This window comes from Chanodichthys erythropterus, chromosome 10 (assembly GCF_024489055.1).
Source record: "Chanodichthys erythropterus isolate Z2021 chromosome 10, ASM2448905v1, whole genome shotgun sequence".
NCBI lineage: Eukaryota > Metazoa > Chordata > Actinopteri > Cypriniformes > Xenocyprididae > Chanodichthys > Chanodichthys erythropterus.
The window spans coordinates 25,629,785-25,649,777 of NC_090230.1; the positions used below are offsets into that span (position 1 = coordinate 25,629,785).

Genomic DNA, 19,993 nt, shown 5'->3' on the forward strand with positions numbered 1-19,993 from the left:
TCTTAAACTAATAAGTTTATAGTATAATTTTACATTATTTTGGTTGTGGACATTACTTAGTCTATCTGGATGAATAAACATTATTAAGCTTTCATGGATACAAACAATATTTAGGCCTACTCAAAGTTATAATATTGGCTGTCAACGTTATATATTATACGTATTGTGTAACTGAGGACTTGATTTTGGCTTTACTGGAAGGCAGAGCTCAGGAAGTGAGAGAAGTGTTACTATGAAAAGAGACAAATGCCTTATAGACAAAAATTATATTTATATTTTTATACAATATTTTTGTATAATCTAGCACATCCACGTAATGTTAGATGTTGTAACTACACACTTACGCTGTAATGAGTGTCTTTCTTCATTGACAAATATTTGGTAACGCTTTAGATTACAGCCTGGAAAGTACTGCGTAATTACAACGAATTTACAGCGTAACATTCGATAATTACAATGTACCTATAAAGTAAGTACATGTAAGTATAGCAATTTAGTGAGAAAGTGCACTGATTAAGTTGTTTCAAGTAGAAAGAACTATTGCAATCTTTTTTAATACATGGGGAAATATGCTTTTGTTTCATGTAGTTACAGGGTAAGTTTGACATTGCGGACCATAAGTGGTGCTTGTTTCATGTAATAAGGTGCAATGTGCAATAACTACAGTAACCCACACGACCCCAATGAATGAATCAATGTCTTCTGAAGTGAAACTATACGTATTTGTAAGAAAAATACCAAATATTTTAAAATTTTAAACTTTCGATCAACTGCCTCTGTCTGTGTCCCGACACTAAAGGCCCTTTCGCACGGGACGCGGCATGCGCTGCGCTATGAAACCCATTTGTTTCAATGGCTTGCGCCGCGCGAGGACTGCGTCGACCAAAGCGCAGACGCAGCGGAGCGCAGCTTGCGCGCACACCGCGGTCAAAGTTCAAAATAGTTCAACTTTTGCCGCTGCGCTCTGTGACGATTACCCGCGCGACCAATAGCAATGGGGCATCCAAACAATCGGAAAGCAAAATGGATGAACAGCTACCCAGCTAACAAAAAGGAGTTGTCAGAACGTTTTGTTAACATTCTCTTTAAGTTATGAAAACGTTATTTTGGAATGTTTTCTAAACGTTCAAAACGTCGAGTTTTTTTAATGTATCAAGAATGTTTTTTCTAGGTTTATGTAAACGTTAGAGGAACATTCCATTCTATCATTTTGGAAATGTTATGAAAACGTTATTTTGTAATATTTTTGGAACGTTCAAATTAACTGTTTTTAAGAAAGTTTTTTCTTGGTTTATGTGAACGTTAGAGGAACATTCCATTCTATCATTTTGGAAATGTTATAAAAACATTATTTTCTGAACGTTCAAAACACCCTGCCCCGCTAGAAATTTTACGTTCCCAGAACATTCTCAAAACATCCCCACTGGTGTTAAGGACGTTGTCTAATAATGTTCCCAGAACGTTCAGAGACGGTCACGATGTGGAGTTCTTTTAAAGTTTGGGGAATGTTATATGGCGGACATTCACAGAACATTTAGGAAACCATTTTTTTTTTTTTTTTTTAAAAACATCCCTGCTGCCCTCGTCAAAAAAGTCAATTAATAAAAGTATCTGCTCAAACAAAAACTAATTTTTCTTAAATGTCTTACAAAAGACAAAAAAACAACAGCATATGCATGCGCTAATGTAACTGCTGTATCACTGCATCAGCAACTACACAGTTACTGTCTTTAAATAAAGAACATACAGCAGATCATCAGTGTTTCTGGATCATCATTGACTGAAGCTCAGGATCTAATCTCCAGCACAATGGTGACCCACAAAACTCAGATAACAGAAACAACATTAAACACTAACAGATCTCTCTAGATCTCTGCATCTTCACTTATTACAAACCACTCTGACTTTGTTTCTTCAAATCTTCTTAATGAGGTGTTGATGTTTTATCAAATTTATAAATGTCACCGTTATGGAGGTAAGCACTTGTTTTAGTTGTGCTCCCTCCTTAAAAGTTTTTTACATTTTAATTATTTTTTTTTTTTCCAATTGTTGCAATTGTGTTTTAAAGCATTAAATGCAAAAGAAATTGTGAGAAAAATCTGATTTGATTGTTCATTGTTGGCTTTCTCATCATATAGTGGCCTTATTCTCTGGTCTCTGAATTTTGTATTTTCTTTCATGTTATTATAGTCCAATGATAATGTGTAAAATCCTACCATGCTTTAATATTCTGAAAGTTTTCATTATTGGGCAGAAGTTATTCAAACAGTATCATACAGATTGACACAGACATCAAGATTCTGCGTATGATCCTCAACAATGGTGACAAAAAACAAGCTACTAAAGTCACAAAAAAGATTTTTGTTTAGTGTCACCATCGTTGAGGATCGTACGCTGATTCATGATGTCTGTGTTAAAGTTAGAAAAAAAAAACCTCCTCAAAACTCATCTGTATAAAGAATTAAATATAAAAAACATTAATAAAATTAACAGTTAATACATTCACAGTTTGAAGCTTTAGTGATGATCAGTGAATCAGGACATTATATGATGACTGAATCACCAGCACTTAACAACTCAATTCATCTGAACAGTATTTTTCTTGCGTTTATTGCTATAACTATCATGTTTTGAAAACACAGTTAAAGCAGACAGAGGAAAGCTAATGTTATATGTCAAGAATCAAGAGCCCATCTAAAGCAAACGCTCATCTCTATAACGGTGACTTCAAACTTTATTATTTTCTATAAAACACACACGCAGAAGTAATGTTCTTGTGACCTTGTTCAACTTTGCCTAAAAGTTCTCTAAAAGTGACAAAAATTCTGGCATTTTACAGAACATTTGTGACATAAACGTCCTCTTTTGAAAGTGCTGCAGTTCAAGGTTCCTTATATGACTTTAGGGGGACGTTCCAGTTTGGGTAATTTTATGGTCATATAAGAACGTTCAAAACACTGAACTTCAAAAACATTTACCAAATATTAATAACATCATAAAGACGTTACGGCTACAGCAATGTTGTTCTCACAACGTTTTCTCTATATAATGAGAACATTCATTATGCACAGATTACAATGTAAGGACCCTTTTTTATAAATGTTGTACTCAGAACGTATTATGAGAACATTATGAAAACATTTAGCAAATAATAATAACATTAAAAGCATGTTCTGAGAATGTTATCCTAAGAACGTTTTCACTCAACATTACGAGAACATCAGTCAAGTACAAATAACGTGATAAAGACGTTTCAAGAACGTTGTTATGAAAACGTTTTTGCTCAACATTACGAGAACATCAGTCAAGTACAAATAACGTGATAAAGACGTTTCAAGAACGTTGTTATGAGAACGTTTTCACTCAACATTACGAGAACATCAGTCAAGTACAAATAACGTGATAAAGACGTTTCAAGAACGTTGTTATGAGAACGTTTTTGCTCAACATTACGAGAACATCAGTCAAGTACAAATAACGTGATAAAGACGTTTCAAGAACGTTGTTATGAGAACGTTTTCACTCAACATTATGAGAACATCAGTCAAGTACAAATAACGTGATAAAGACGTTTCAAGAACGTTGTTATGAGAACGTTTTCACTCAACATTATGAGAACATCAGTCAAGTACAAATAACGTGATAAAGACGTTTCAAGAACGTTGTTATGAGAACGTTTTCACTCAACATTATGAGAACATCAGTCAAGTACAAATAACGTGATAAAGACGTTTCAAGAACGTTGTTATGAGAACGTTTTCACTCAACATTATGAGAACATCAGTCAAGTACAAATAACGTGATAAAGACGTTACAAGAACATTGTTATGAGAACGTTTTCACTCAACATTACGAGAACATCAGTCAAGTACAAATAACGTGATAAAGACGTTTCAAGAACGTTGTTATGAGAACGTTTTCACTCAACATTATGAGAACATCAGTCAAGTACAAATAACGTGATAAAGACGTTACAAGAACGTTGTTATGAGAACATTTTTACTCAACATTATGAAAACATCAGTCAAGTACAAATAACGTGATAAAGACGTTTCAAGAACGTTGTTATGAGAACGTTTTCACTCAACATTACGAGAACATCAGTCAAGTACAAATAACGTGATAAAGACGTTTCAAGAACGTTGTTATGAGAACGTTTTCACTCAACATTACGAGAACATCAGTCAAGTACAAATAACGTGATAAAGACGTTTCAAGAACGTTGTTATGAGAACGTTTTTGCTCAACATTACGAGAACATCAGTCAAGTACAAATAACGTGATAAAGACGTTTCAAGAACGTTGTTATGAGAACGTTTTCACTCAACATTACGAGAACATCAGTCAAGTACAAATAACGTGATAAAGACGTTTCAAGAACGTTGTTATGAGAACGTTTTTACTCAACATTAGGAGAACATCAGTCAAGTACAAATAACGTGATAAAGACGTTACAAGAACGTTGTTATGAGAACGTTTTTGCTCAACATTACGAGAACATCAGTCAAGTACAAATAACGTGATAAAGACGTTTCAAGAACGTTGTTATGAGAACGTTTTCACTCAACATTACGAGAACATCAGTCAAGTACAAATAACGTGATAAAGACGTTTCAAGAACGTTGTTATGAGAACGTTTTTGCTCAACATTACGAGAACATCAGTCAAGTACAAATAACGTGATAAAGACGTTTCAAGAACGTTGTTATGAGAACGTTTTCACTCAACATTACGAGAACATCAGTCAAGTACAAATAACGTGATAAAGACGTTTCAAGAACGTTGTTATGAGAACGTTTTCACTCAACATTATGAGAACATCAGTCAAGTACAAATAACGTGATAAAGACGTTTCAAGAACGTTGTTATGAGAACGTTTTCACTCAACATTATTAGAACATCAGTCAAGTACAAATAACATGGTAAGAACGTTCCAACAATGTTCCTCTCAACGTTATGAGAATGTATTTTAACTATGAAAACATTATAAGAATGTTCTTGAAACATTATTTTAGTAATGTTTTTTTCTAACATTTACAAAACTTTAACATAACGTTAGTGAAAGTTATGGAAACGTTCCCTGTTAGCTGGGTATTTACTGAGTTGTAATTTCCAGAGCTATACAATACAAGTTTGCTGGTCGTATAGTGACATCGGGAGAAAAGCTGTGTCATGGAGACATGACAGACACTGTCAAGAGCTGCTCTCTTTCTTCTTCTTACAAGCAGGGCTATTGCTATTGCTCACTTCTTAGCGCGGCCCGGGACATATACTTTACTGCTGACCGAAAGGTGCACAATCAAATGACTATGTATAAAACTCCCGCTACATGTTTGGAAAACTCCGCCTACTGTGCTCTGGCCAGCGCAGCGCAAATCGCTTTGTATCTGAAGGGCTGCGCTGAACCCAGCGGCGAGCGCAGCACATGCTGCGTCCTGTGTGAAAGGGCCTTAATGCAGTATCAAGCAAAGCATATTGGGAACTAGATTCAATGTCCAGTTAGTTATGCCAACAAAAATAATGTAGTCACAACACCAACAGGCTAAGTTAACCTTACATTTTATAGATTTGTAAATTTGACATTAATTAGAGACATTTTATTCTAATATAATAAATTGAACAAGCAGCAAAACTCCTTATTTTCAGTGTATTTTGTTTTTCTGTATTGTCAGTTTATCAGTGATGCTTACCAGTAAGAATTCAGACTCTTTGACCTCTGAACTCTGATTCTTCTTTGACTGTGTTTTATACATCAGTTTTGATGCAGCGATTACTTTATTAAGCAGTTGTGTCTGATGAGGAAGTCACACTGTGAGGTCCATTAAATGCAGGACAGGAAGAAACTTCACCTGCTACAAACTCAGCACACCAAAAACAAATGACCACATACAAAAGATCAAACCGTGTTTCTACAGAAATCAGACCGCAGCAGGTTTCAGTTTGACTCAGATGAGCTGCTCAAGATCCACTTTCCTGCAGAGTTTAACTCCAACCCTGGTCAAACTCACATGCCTGTAGCTTTGTAGTAATCCTGAAGACCTTGATTCGCTTGTTCAGGTGTGTTTGATCAGGGTTGGAGCTGAACTCTGCAGGAAAGTGGATCTGGAGGGCCAGTTGCGAGTTAAGGACCCCTGCTCTAGAGTCACATCTCTGTAATAGTGGTAAAGTGAGATGTCACATGTTTTTGTACTTCTCTGCTTTGTTTTTCCATACACAGTAATTTATATTTGGATATTCAGTTGAACTATACAACCGTTTTGAAATCAATAAGCTATTTTTTGACCATGTAATGCAAGCAGATTCACACAATGTTCTTCTTCTTTTGCATATTATTATTAGAAAACTATATTATCAATGTAAAATGTTAAAAGAAGAATTATATCCCCACTATTAAAACAGTTAAAAGTTTTAATAAGAGCCAGAAGAACAACTTTAATGTAGCTATAGTCAAAGTGACGTGTTCAGATTGTGTGCAATAGTAAAGTCAGACTTTGTTGTGGGAGGATTCACACCATCTTGAATGTTTCCAGAGAACAGTCTTGTTCAGACTCTGAGCAACAGAAGAAAATGTTTCACACGTTTTTGTTCTATTTGTGCTGCTGGAGCCTGATCGGTAAGTTATAAAAGTGTTTTTATGGCTTAGTATTTCAGAACAGGGTAACAAAACTACTGTTTTTAAATAGTTTTTGATGCTTGTTACTGTACATACTCTAAAAATATTTATGCAGTAATCATAAGTAATCATTTTAGTTGTAAAATGTATTTATTAGTCAAAAACCATTAACATAATTTCAACCTCAAGCTTTGTAAACCAAGTCTTAATTTGTTCTTGTATTTTTTCAGGTGTGTTTGCTACTGAAACAAATGAAATACAGTCAGTGATGGAGGGAGATTCAGTCACTCTAAACTCTGATCTTACTGAACTACATGAAGACGACGACATACTGTGGAAATATGGAGCTGAAAACTCTCTCATAGCTAAAATCAGCATAGAGAAGCAAATCTTCTCCACATCTAATGGTCCTGATGGGAGATTCAGAGACAGACTAAAGCTGGACAATCAAACTGGATCTCTGACCATCACAAACATCACAACTGAACATGTTGGAGAATATCAACTAGAGATCAATGGAGCAAAACTGACAACAAAAACATTCATTGTTTCTGTCTATGGTGAGTCTAAAGATCCTTTGTCTTGTCCTTCACATATAATGTACACAGTAAAATCCACAGAGTTAAATCAACTCTGCTCAGATAACATTTGGTCCCTCTCTGAATAGTGTTAAAATAACACTGAAGCAGAGTTAAAGTTAATGGGATAATTAAGCTATTAATTAACGGATGATTGAACATTAATGATGAACACCTGCTGTTAACAAGCAGAATAACTGAAGAAAAGAGAAACACAAGAACTACCAGTGACTTCAGCCAAAACCATTTAATTGAAATCAACTGAAGGTAAAAGACATTCAATCTCTCAAGATCTGATTTACTTATTACTAACCATATTGACTTTATTTCTGTCACATGTCTAAATAATTTCTTATTGAGAATTAACATAGGTTTAAATGTTGGTGTTTTATTGGTCAATAAATTTTGCCACCATCGTGGTGGTCAGGGTTTGTTTTAGTTGGGCTCTTGACCTTTTTATGTTTTTAAAATAATTTGTGTTTGAGCAATTGCAATAGTGTTTCACAACAAACACTTGGGCATTGCCGAATCAAAAGACTAAACGAGCAGATTCTTTCTATGTCAGGTTTTTCTCTGCAACAATGTATATGTTGTTGTAAAGCAGTGCTTATATGCTGATATAGTCATTGTGAGATGGCCTGATCATATGTTGAGTTATTTGTACATTTTGGTTTTGCATTAGCAATCCTGTAAAACTACAGCATGAGAAGAAAGTGCTGCAGCAAACAGATATACTGTTTAATTTTAGAACCATGCAGTGCATAAAAAAAAATTGAACTACTGCCTCATTTAGACACACACAGACATCAAGAATCAGCATATGAATCTCAACAATGGTGATAAAAATAAGATGCTTCATACTACAATGCATGCTGGGTATCACCATATGACAAAACTCCCATCATGCACTGCAGTATGAATAATTATTGTCACCACTGTTGAGGATTGTATGCTATATTTTCTTGTATAAGCTTGAGCTGTAATAGCTGCTCATTTTTAGCACTGAAGTATTACGGTGGCATTTGTTTAATGGAATTTTTTTGTTTTTGTTGTAATTTTTTGATAACTGAATCTCAGTCAAGAAATCAAAGAGAACGAGACCTCTTGGGGATGCTTATTTGAAATGGCTTTCAAGCTGCAAACTTATGTGGATCTGCTCCTTTAGTCTTTTGATTCAGCCAAGCACAAGTGTTTGCTGTGAAACACTATTGCAATTGCTCAAACACAAATTATTTTAAAAATTTAAAAAGGTCAAGAGCCCAACTAAAACAAACCCTGACCACCACGATGGTGGCAAAATTTATTGACCAATAAAACACCAACATTTAAACCTCTGTTAATTCTCAATAAGAAATTATTTAGACATGTGACAGAAATAAAGTCAATATGGTTAGTAATAAGTAAATCAGATCTTGAGAGATTGAATGTCTTTTACCTTCAGTTGATTTCAATTAAATGGTTTTGGCTGAAGTCACTTGTAGTTCTTGTGTTTCTCTTTTCTTCAGTTATACTGCTTGTTAACAGCAGGTGTTCATCATTAATGTTCAATCATCCGTTAATTAATAGCTTAATTATCTCATTAACTTTATCTCTGCTTCAATGTTATTTTAACACTATTCAGAGAGGGACCAAATGTTATCTGAGCAGAGTTGATTTAATTCTGTGGATTTTAGTGTGTATGTCAAACAGGCAAATACAAATTTTTTTTTTACGATTGATGGCATTGCATTGTCGTGGCAGAGTAGTTTGATATATTGGATATAACTTTACAAAGCAAAAGTTAGCAATTGAATTTTCATACAAAAATCATGTTAACGTATATTGTGGCTTTGCTGTTGAAACATTTTAAGATTTGCCCCACATTGCTTTTCTGGTGGACAAATGGAAATACATTTTTGTGGTTGAGCTTAACTAGTAGTGAACTCAGAAATTTCTTTTATTTACACTGAAATGTTTAATCATGGAAACACTAACTGACCATTAACACACTACAGTGAGTATTATTACAAGAAATTTCTGCTCTTTTCCATGTTTTCCAGCTCCTCTGCCTACTCCTAACATTATTAGAGATTGTTCTTCACCATCATCATCATCATCATCATCATGTTCACTGGTGTGTTCAGCTGTGAATGTGAGTCATGTGACTCTCTCCTGGTACAAAGGAAACAGTTTATTGTCCAGCATCAGTGTGTCTGATCTCAGCATCAGTCTCTCTCTACCTCTGGAGGTGGAATATCAGGATAAAAACACCTACAGCTGTGTGCTGAACAATCCCATCAGCAACCAGACTCAACATCTGAACATCACTCACCTCTGTTATGTTACATGTCCAGGTATGGTGGTGATTAACTAAGCTTATCATATTTATATTAAACAGAGCTGATGTTTGTTACGTCTAGGGGTGGGGAGCCAGTAACAAAATAAGAAAATAAATTAAAAAAAAAAACTAAGGAAAAAAAAAGTCTTGGAGAGAGCACCAGGGCAATCCAACCTCCCGTCCCAGAATCAACACAAACACCAGTTCAAATTAGTTTTTTTTTTATTTAATTGAAAGAATCTCATTACGTTAACAAAGGGATTGGGAACAAAACTTCAGGGGAGGGCTAGGCCAACATAAACAAAACCCAAACTAACTAACCCAATAATTTTCTAACTTACCTGGACAAAGATAACGCACAAATAAAATACATAAATCTTCCCTCTCTCCCTCCCTGGCCATAACCAAGAGAAAAAGATAGAAGTACCAACAAAAATGGCACCCTCCCCCTACATTCCCTTAAAGATAAAAAAAACATAAAACGTTAGCAAACATAAGCAACGTAAAACAAACAAAATCAAAGAATATTAGACAACGTCAATTCTCTCTCTGATAAAGAGCACACCTAGGTTGTAATACTGAGTTCACTCACTCATACACAATATACAGGAACTACAACAACAAATGAGTCTGGGCCACGGGAGGAAGTGTTTGCCCCGATGAAAGGAAGTCTCTCCCCCTTCTCCAGTATTCCACCACGTCTTATATCCTCACTCCTTCTCGTCAGCATCCAATCACCCACGACCGGACTAAACCCATCTGATTGGAACACCTGTCTCATAACGAGAGGGAAACAGAACAGGAGAGAGAAACAAACAAACAACCAACTCCAACACACACACCCATTACAACACAATGAATACGTCTTTAGACGTAACAGTTTGATATGGTTTGTTAAGCAGACACACAGATCCAGTCACACTAATGCCTCATTTTGTCCATTACAGATAAAGGTCTACCTTTACTGTACATAGTGCTGATCTCTGCTGGATCTCTGCTGATTGTTGCTCCAGTCATGACATGCTGCATCTGCAAGAAATGTAGAAAAAAAGGCAAGGAGAACATGCAATTCATTTGTACAAATATTTATCCTTTTTAGGACAGAAATTTTAATGTTTAAACTTTGTCATTTTAAAACCTCCGTTATTATTTTCAATGCAGTCCAGACATGGGAGGAAGACAGAACCGATTCAGCATTGTGCAAACCAACAACACGTCAAAAGGTAAGATCATTAATGACGAGAAGTCGTTGTAGTCAGTCAGTTTGCAGCATCAGACGGTCAGTGAACAGACGTTTGTGGTTTATCGACTCAACCGTCATTGTTTGTATCTTCAGTAGGGAGCAGATCAAAAAGCATTGTTTAAGCGCTTTTTTTTATGCTGTAAACTGTTTGCACCTCAATGTAAGTTTTTCCATTTTGCAGAAACATTTTGATTTTGCAGACTTAAAAACATTAGTACAAATCAAATGTATGGCTCTTTCAATCAATGTGTCTACACCGGATGTGTGCAGTGTGTCTCATATGACTGAACTACATCGCTCCAATTAATCAGTAGGGTTGCTGAATCGCGACACATCTGTAGACCATTTCTCTTTATATTTTTGCTTGTGATGTGAACTGTGAATGATCTTTTTTTATTGTTTTTGGAAAGAAAGTAAGACAGAGTTGTTAGTCATCTTACTCCTGCTGAAGTGTGTCGTCGAGCTGCAGCTGCTCTGCGGTTCATCATTACTCTGAGCTCAAATGCAGCTTTCGCAGCCTTGTGTTTCTTTGTAGTGCTGCAACAAGTATCTTTGCTGTTCCTCTTGTGTGAAAGACAAATGATTGTCCTTCACACACAAAAAAACAAACAAACAGCAAAGATACTTGTTTCAGCACGTCTACAGAGATGTCAGTCATGACAAACCTTCAGAACTCTGATAACTGTTTAAAAAGTCATGTGATTATCTGAATTAATGTCATTTCATCTTTTTGCTCCATGTTAGCATCTGTAGTAGTTTTTAATAACAAAGCCAAAAATTCTGTTATTGAGGTTAAAGTTATTAAGAGAATAACAAGGTTGTTCAGGTTAGTAAAAGGGAAACCTAAGTTGGTCTTCTATTAATTTTCTATTGCATCAGCAAGATTCCTGACTGAGACTCCTATCTTTCCTTTCAGAAATCAAAAGTGGAGTCTGTGTATGAAAATGTTCCCAAAAAAAGATGACCAAGTACTGGAATTGATGTTAGGGTTCCTATGGGTCTCTGCCTCACACCTTTTGCTTATATTTACATTTATTTCCTGACAGGATGTCTATATAAGTTATTGTATTGTTTAAGATGTTGTTGTTCTGTATTAGTTTCATTTAGTGATGCACCATAGTATCCAGAAACGTAACTAAGCATTTTATGGAAATGTATCCAATTTTCATTATTAAAAATTGATCCCAACCTTCACTATGCTGTTTGTCTATCAGTTACAGTTCCACTTTCCTGCAGAGTTTAGCTCCAACCCTAATCAAACACTCCTGAACAAACTAATTAAGGTCTTCAGGATTACTACAAAGTTACAGGTAGGTGTGTTTAGGGGTGGGTGATATGACAATATGAGTAATCACAACATGAGTAATAGCGATATATATCACAATATAGGTATAATTTTTGCTTTAAATAAGGTTATGATATCAAAGTGTTTGGTACCATATAATCTTCATAATTGTCACCAATGTCAATATCACGAAAAAACAAATACAGGCCTAAAAAGGAAAAACTCAAGCTCACAGAAGATAAGTAAACAGTCAGTGATGAAATAAGAATAAGAATCCAATTACAAGCAAAAAGACAAAAACTACAATCAATAAGAAATGCTTTATACATTTTGTTAAGGTTCTGTCACTTCGATCTATGTATTTTGGGGTTTGTGACAGAGCTCTCTGACACTGTCGTCTCGCACTCATTGAAGCAAAGTGCGAGAGATCACCTCCGTCATCAGAGCGCGTTTTTTGACCTCACCAACAGGATGTGAAGGGCAGTTGGACATAGTGGTGTATTAGAGGTAAAAAAATGATATAAATACTGTTTGGTTTCTCACACAAACCAATCGTTTAGTTTCTTAGGACATCAATGTGTCATTACGAGCCACAGGGTTTAATTTGGATTTGTCTGTGCATGTTTTGTTCTCTAAATATTTAGTGTTGGTACTGAGAACGTAATAAATGTCCAGTTGATGCTGCTTCAATTCGGTCAGTCAACAACTACAGAAAAAAGCAGTTGTTTAAACCCCAGTTGTTTAACACAGTTATTCATCAAAATAGCTATGTTGTTTTGCTTTATCATGCAGAAATGTTTTCTGAAAACACTTGCAATCACTGGAAAAAAGCAACTTAAAAGTCTAAGATGTTTCACCCTGTTTTGCTCTTATTGTGTTTGTGGCGACTGGTTGGTGAGTTTAAATGTGTTTTAAGGCTTCAGTTGCTTCTGCTCTGGTACCGTGTAATAATGCTGGTAAAGAGCCAAATTAAAGCAAACACCGATCACCATAATGGTGTATTTAATGTTATAACGCAGTTGTAGCAGCCAAAGAAAATCTAATATTAAAAAGCCAAGGGTCAAGACCTTAACTAAAGAAACCCTGATCTCCATGATGGTGACTTAAGCCGAGTTCGGACTGCACGATTTTCAAAGTAGTCGGGTCACTGATCTTTTCACACTGCATGACTATCTTGGCCAGCATTCAGTCGCTGCTGTGTTCAAACTGCACGATGGATCGGCGACAGGAGGTTTCACACTGCATGACTTTACAATAGGAAGAATCGCCGACAACTCTGTCTGGCACACAAACTACGTTTCACAACCAAACACACGCGAGATGTGACAAGGAAACAACGCAATATCACACGTGAGACTGGGTTTATTATTAAAAACGGTAACCCGCAAGAAGCTTGCAATATTGCCTGTGCACTGGTTTGCAGCGAGAACAAGAAAAATAAAAGAAGAATATGGAGGAGGAAATGGTTGGGGACACGCAAGGAACAAGGATTGCTGATATTGTGGTCTATAACTCCTCCCCGAACTCCCCGCTGCTCTGTATCTTGCTCTCTCATTGGCTGTCAGTCATCGCCGATGTAGTTTTCAGTCAGAACACTTTTCACACAGCAGGATTTTGAATCGCCGACAAGTCCAGATATTTAGCATGCCAAATATCTCACGGGCATCGGCGATTCTCTCAGATCGCGTCTTTGCTCATTCACACTGCCTGATTGTCACTCGCGTGAACGAGCACCGATTTGCCTGTGATTTTGGGCATTTGTCGGCGATTTCTCAAAACCTGTCGGCGAGCCAAAATCAGGGCTAAAATCATGCAATCTGAACTCGGCTTTAAATGTGATTTTCTCCTTTGGCGATTCTGCTTGTTAACAGATCACCTTCCTGACACATTTCCTGTGTTAAAATCATTACACAGTGAATGTGTCAAAATTAACACAACAAGTGTTGTCCCTAAGCTCACACACTGATGTATCTAGCGTTAGCGTCAGTTCTGGCAGGTCACGTCAGTCAAGCTTGCATCAGCTGACTCCCAGGTGACTTGCGTCTACCTATAGGAATACAACGCCTATTACGGCATCTATATATAAGCTACTCAGTATTATCAGCAGCTATTGCATTTCTCAGGAGCAAATTAAATGGCGAATTCGACAGGCAAACAGCATCATCTCACTAGGATTTGTGCAATCGGGAATTTAGCGAGGGGGATTTGTGATTTCACCTCTCATTCACCGCGTTGATCATAAGCCGACTGATTGGAAATGACCGAGTTAAGGTTAGCATTGCTTCTCGCATCGCTGCAATTAGACATGGACTGGCAGTTCAGATGATCTGCACTCCCCGCATGAAGAAGCGTTTCAAGACAAGATCAAACATCCACGTTACAGCCGGCTATTTCACTCTCCTTCATCTCTGAATGTTTCCACGAAGCTAAGCTAAGTTCCTTTTAATGCTCATTGTTTTAAAGCTAACTCATGATGTTGTTAAAGCTATCGCTCTTGCTTAGGCTTCTAGTCCTTCTCAGTAAAAATGTTTTTGCAAAGCTTTTGCGATCGTATTTGGCGATGTGCATTACTATCTGTTGTCATTGGCAACCGGCTTGATCGCCGCACACGCTGGTCGGGGCGCTTTCGTTTGTATAGCAACATACACGCTGGTCGGATCACCGTGTTTAGCGCTATACATCGCAGATTCAAGCAGCTTTGCAGTAGAGACATAAAAACAAAGATTCATGGTGCAAACGGCTTTTCTGTTGTGGTGCAGCACATAGTAAACATCGTTTTTCTTAAAGCTATAGTGCCATTGGAAACGCTCGTTCTTATGCTGTGTTCACACCAAACGCGAATAGAGCGTCTGGCGCGAATGATTTCAATGTTAAGTCAATGTAAAGACGCGTTTACGCGCGTCTGGAGGTCTCGCGGCGCGAATGAGGCGTTTAGCGCGGCGCGGAAGACGCGAATTCGCCTCATTCGCGCGTCTAGTTCGCGCGAATGACGCGAATTGAGCGTTTCGCGCGAATGGTGCTTTTTGTGCATTTAGCGTTTGACGCGAATTCGCGTCTGACGCCCGAGTTGAAAAATTTGAACTTTGGCGTAAATTCACGCCGCGTTAACCAATCAGGAGCCTGCTTGCTGCTGTGGCGGCAGGCCCGCTCGGAGTCACTCATTCAAAATGGAGGAACGACTGATATTATCAGTGAGCAGTCACCCAGAGATTTATGACACAAGTTCATACTTCAGACAGGAATAAAAAGGAGCTCGCTTGGAAGAGTGTCGGTGAGGAGATTGGGCTACCTGGTAAGTTGTAAATACACATTTCACTTTTAAATCACGTACACGTTTATCGACCCGCGGCCTTCCCGCGACGCTGACTCCTACGCCGCTGTTCTGCTCTCCAGAGCAAATACAAAGTGGTAGCTCTCTCGATGAACGCACGATCAACATCAGCCATCTTGCAAACAGACAACCGCCTAGCACTTGCCCCTCCCACTCGCCTCGGACGCGCGTCAATTTCGCTTCAAACTCTTGTTTTTTACGCGCGTCTATTTCGCTCTAGACGCGCGAATGCATTCAAAATGTTCAAGCGGCAAACTAGACGCGGTAGACACGAATTTGACGCTCTATTCGCGTTTGGTGTGAACGCAGCATTAAAGGTCTAGTTGCTATTTAAAACAAGCTGATCTTAAGGCTATCTAGCTGCTATGGGAGGCAAATATATATATATATATATATAAAAAAAAAAAAAAATTTGCTTGTTACCGAAGCTCTAGTGTCATTGCTGCATACTATAAGCACATACTGTGGTAAGTTTATTCAGGTACATGTTATCTTAAGCTGTTGTCTTAGACTTATGCTCTTTATGCTATCCGATCATATCGCAACATTCTGTGATAAGTGAACAAACGTCTGTGGCTTGAAAACCTATCAGAGTATTGTAACATGTTTTTCTTTAAATACACAGAGGTTTCTTATTCAACCCTAACAATGTCGAACTTGATGGTCCTGTAAGGAGTGTGATATCATGGGAGTCGCCATCTTCTCTTTCGTAGCCAAAGGAATCGGCCCGACTGGAGCAGGAATCGTGCTCATGATGAGGAAGCACTGCATTTCATTTCTTTGCTGCACGCTGCATCTAACTCAGAGCTATTGCTGCGGGTGTATGCTTCCCCAAACTGACTACCACTAGTTTAATACTAGTCTGTGATTTACATGCTTGTTGTAACAGATTGCTGCAGCTAGGGGTGTAAGCTTCCCCCAATAGGAGAGAGAAGAAAAAATAAATAAATAAATTATATATATATATATATATATATATATATATATATATATATATATATATATATAATAATTTTATATTAGGCAATGGGTGTATGCTTCCCCAACTAGATTGCTGCTAACGGTGTAAGCATATATGATATATAAAAATCGCTAACTAAATGCGCTAACATGCTTGTTGTATTAGATTTGCTGCCGCTACGGGTGTAAGCTTCCCCCATTTATTTATAAAAAAAAAAAATTCAGGTCATTCAGGTAACTGCATTTTGAGGAAAAATGGCAGTCAGATTTTCGCACTCAGTTTGTGTTGGGGGATATCAGCATATGGTTTGTTTTGGGGGTTTATTGTTCTTATCCATGCTAGGCTGCATGGATGCGCAGGGAGTTCTTGCCCAGAACAGAACCATACTGCCAATACAAACTCTATGCATTATCTATCATATTTGACGATAGTGGTCCTGACAGAAGTGAGAATTTAACACAGTTTGAGTCAGTTTTAACACATCCTTTCTAAGAGAGCAGGTATTGAATATCTCTGATGATATTATTATACTTAATCCAAACCAAGAGACACGTGATCAGAGAACACATGCAGTCTAACAGAGGAACACAATATAAAAGAAATACTGACAGTAAGACAGAAGTGACAGAAGATACTGAGCAAACCACTCCTGATAACATGCTGATTCAGGGTGAGCCACTAGGTGGAGCTGTTGATGACCAACAGATGAGACCACAGAGACAAATCACACTAGAGATTTAATTACAATGCTTCCCATGGGGGAAAATGTTTTCATGTCTGGAAATTATGGAGTCAAATTAATGCCTTAAAGTTTTGCACAAAAATAAAGTTTGGCAAAACACAAAAAAGAATTGAGCAATAAAAAAATGTTTTGCAAACAAAAATAAAGAATTGCAAAGGAAAAATAAAGTATTGAGTGGAAAAAAATAAGTTTTGCAAACAAAAAAAAAAATTGCAAAATAAAATAAAGTAGTGCAAAAATAAAAATATAATCAATTACAAAAATCAATGACAGATGTAATCCTATTTTATCTTTGCCACATATTTTTCATGCTCAAACCTACTAAATCATTTGCAGCGCTCATTTTATTCTGCGTTTCAGTCAAGCGTGCGCTCACGATACCGGTTTTCTTTTGCGCTGCACTTTTCTGCGCGGTTCTCTTTATGGCACTGGTTTGACGTGGGGGTGGAGTCAAAAAACGGGGGCACGCCCCCGCGAAATGCATTGGAGGGGAACGTAATCGGCGACAGGTGAAATAATTCTTTGACATGGTTAAAAATAATGAATGGTTTGTTTTTGTTGGTTTGTTTAGCATATGTTGTCGCCGATTACGACCCCCTCCAATGCATTTCTTATAGTAATATGACCCGTTGCGCTCTGTCTCACTGCCTGTATCCACTTTTGTGTCCTTAAACATTCGTTTTTTGGGGTCGACAGCTTATAAAAACTTATTTCTGGTTTTTTTAGCTTGTTAGCTGTAAACCTTGTCACACAGCAACTTTTAGGCATTGTTCTGTTTTTTGTAATGAGTCAGAAAAGACAAGAAGGCAGCCTCACGCAATACAAAGTCAATGGAGACGGTTGGATTGTTTTCCCCATAGACATCATATAGGTAGACGCCCTATCGAACGCTACTGCCTATTGGCACGGACGAGCCGTGGAGCCGCCATCTTGGACCGGTCGCCAGCTCCACTCAGTGTAACTTGTTTGACAGGTGCAATGAGCTGTCAGCGCATTTAATTAATCATATCTCACTGAATACCTAGCTGATTTTGACGCGGGTTTTTTTTTGCTGCAAAGGTCATTCATGTAGCTATGATACAGGACACATTGTTCAGTGTATTTTAATATTCATAGTAGGTTTAACAGTTATATAATATTCTGATATAAGATATAAAGTGACCAGACGTCCAAAATCAAAATATGTGATGTAGGATATAAGGTAATTTATAAATAACACACTATAAATATGATAAAGAAGCAGAAACAGATAGCTGCAGTAAAATAAGATATCTCAGTAATACTAGCAGAAGTGGGAGGGGTAACTCGATTTGCGCTTTGCCGTCATGTGTGTATTGTTGCTTCCTGATATCACGTGCGCAAACACAAATAACAGTTATTATGTCCGGTCGAACAATGTATGTGTTAACTTCAGATTGGATTGTGTTGGTAATAGGCACTTAACGTTACCTAACGCTAAAAGTAAGTTTCGTGCATTGAGCGCATTCTAACAAGTGCTTTCGAACTTCTTTCTGATCTGAATAGTAGGCTAAATTATGTGGAAAACACTTGCGAGGTTCGACGGCTAAGCAGAGCGGTTAAGATAAAGGGGCTTGAATAATTAATAATCAATATAACCTGACGAAAGATATTTATTAAATGTTATCCACATTATATTTCATCTGCAACAGCATTGTGAACTTTTATAACGATGCGTTTGGTCATTAACTTTTAAATGCATCATTATGCAAAGATGAAGAGAATTCTCTGCTTGAAAGACCCATGACTGGCAGATCAACGTGCGACTACATTTCTCTCCGAAACGGTAGGAAAATAAATTTAATTCAATGTGGAGGATTTTAACTGTGACAAGATGATTGACAGGGTAGTTTAAACAGTTATAGGTTGCGTAAATAAGCGACAGAACGTCCGTTAAAGATGCATTTATGACGAGGTAGTATGTCCCAAAGCTTGTCTACTCTTCTGCTACACACTCAAAAATATGTACTTTTTCTTTACAAAAACAGTAAATGCTTTTAGGACGTAGTATAAGTAGGCGAATTGGGACGCAGCTTAGGAGTACGACCGGTCTAAGATGGCGGCCGCAAATCTCAGCGCCCAGCGGCCAATAGGGAGTCTAGCTATATGATGTCTACGGTTTTCCCCCCCGTGGTTTTCAGATTATAATAAATGCGCTCTGTCTCTATGCTTGATCTGTTCTGTTGCGATCTGCGTCTCCTGCCGATGACGTTTTCGCGGGGGCGTGCCCCCGTTTCTTGACTCCACCCCCACGTCAAACCAGTGCCATAAAGAGATCCGCACAGAAAAGTGCAGCGCAAAGGAAAACCGGTATCGTGAGCGCACGCTTGACTGAAACGCAGAATAAAATGAGCGCTGCAAATGATTTAGTAGGTTTGAGCATGAAAAATATGTGGCAAAGATAAAATAGGATTACAGCTGTCATTGATTTTTGTAATTGATTATATTTTTATTTTTGCACTAGTTTATTTTATTTTGCAATTTATTATTTTTGTTTGCAAAACTTATTTTTTTCCGCTCAATACTTTATTTTTCCTTTGCAATTCTTTATTTTTGTTTGCAAAACATTTTTTTATTGCTCAATTCTTTTTTGTGTTTTGCAAAACTTTATTTTTGTGCAAAACTTTAAGGCATTAATTTGACTCCATAGGAAATGTTTAATTTTGTTTTCAAAGAGGAAAAAGAAAATAACATGTTTGTACAGAGTAAATTCCAGGTATGAAGACACTTTCTTTAACAAAGGACTCAACATCCAACTTAACATTTGCAGTTACGACTAGCGCAGAAATCATGTTTGCTAAAATGTAGTGTTTGTTATTTATTTAGAGTTCCATAGTTTGTATGATCACAGTTTTGTGTAAGTTTTTAAGCAGAAAACGAGCTGGAATCAGAGTTCTCTCTCTCA

At 37.2% G+C, this 19,993-nt stretch overlaps 1 protein-coding gene across 1 annotated transcript; it reads left to right on the plus strand.

The window, feature by feature from the left end:
• Positions 1-6,549: 6,549 nt before the first annotated feature.
• LOC137028055 (T-cell surface antigen CD2-like) lies at positions 6,550-11,933 on the plus strand. Its single transcript, XM_067396766.1, has 6 exons — positions 6,550-6,613; positions 6,844-7,173; positions 9,231-9,524; positions 10,456-10,560; positions 10,670-10,731; positions 11,668-11,933. Exons 1-6 carry the CDS (start codon positions 6,568-6,570, stop codon positions 11,713-11,715), a joined length of 885 nt encoding a protein of 294 aa, XP_067252867.1. The 5' UTR covers positions 6,550-6,567; the 3' UTR covers positions 11,716-11,933.
• The last annotated feature ends 8,060 nt before the right edge of the window (positions 11,934-19,993 follow it).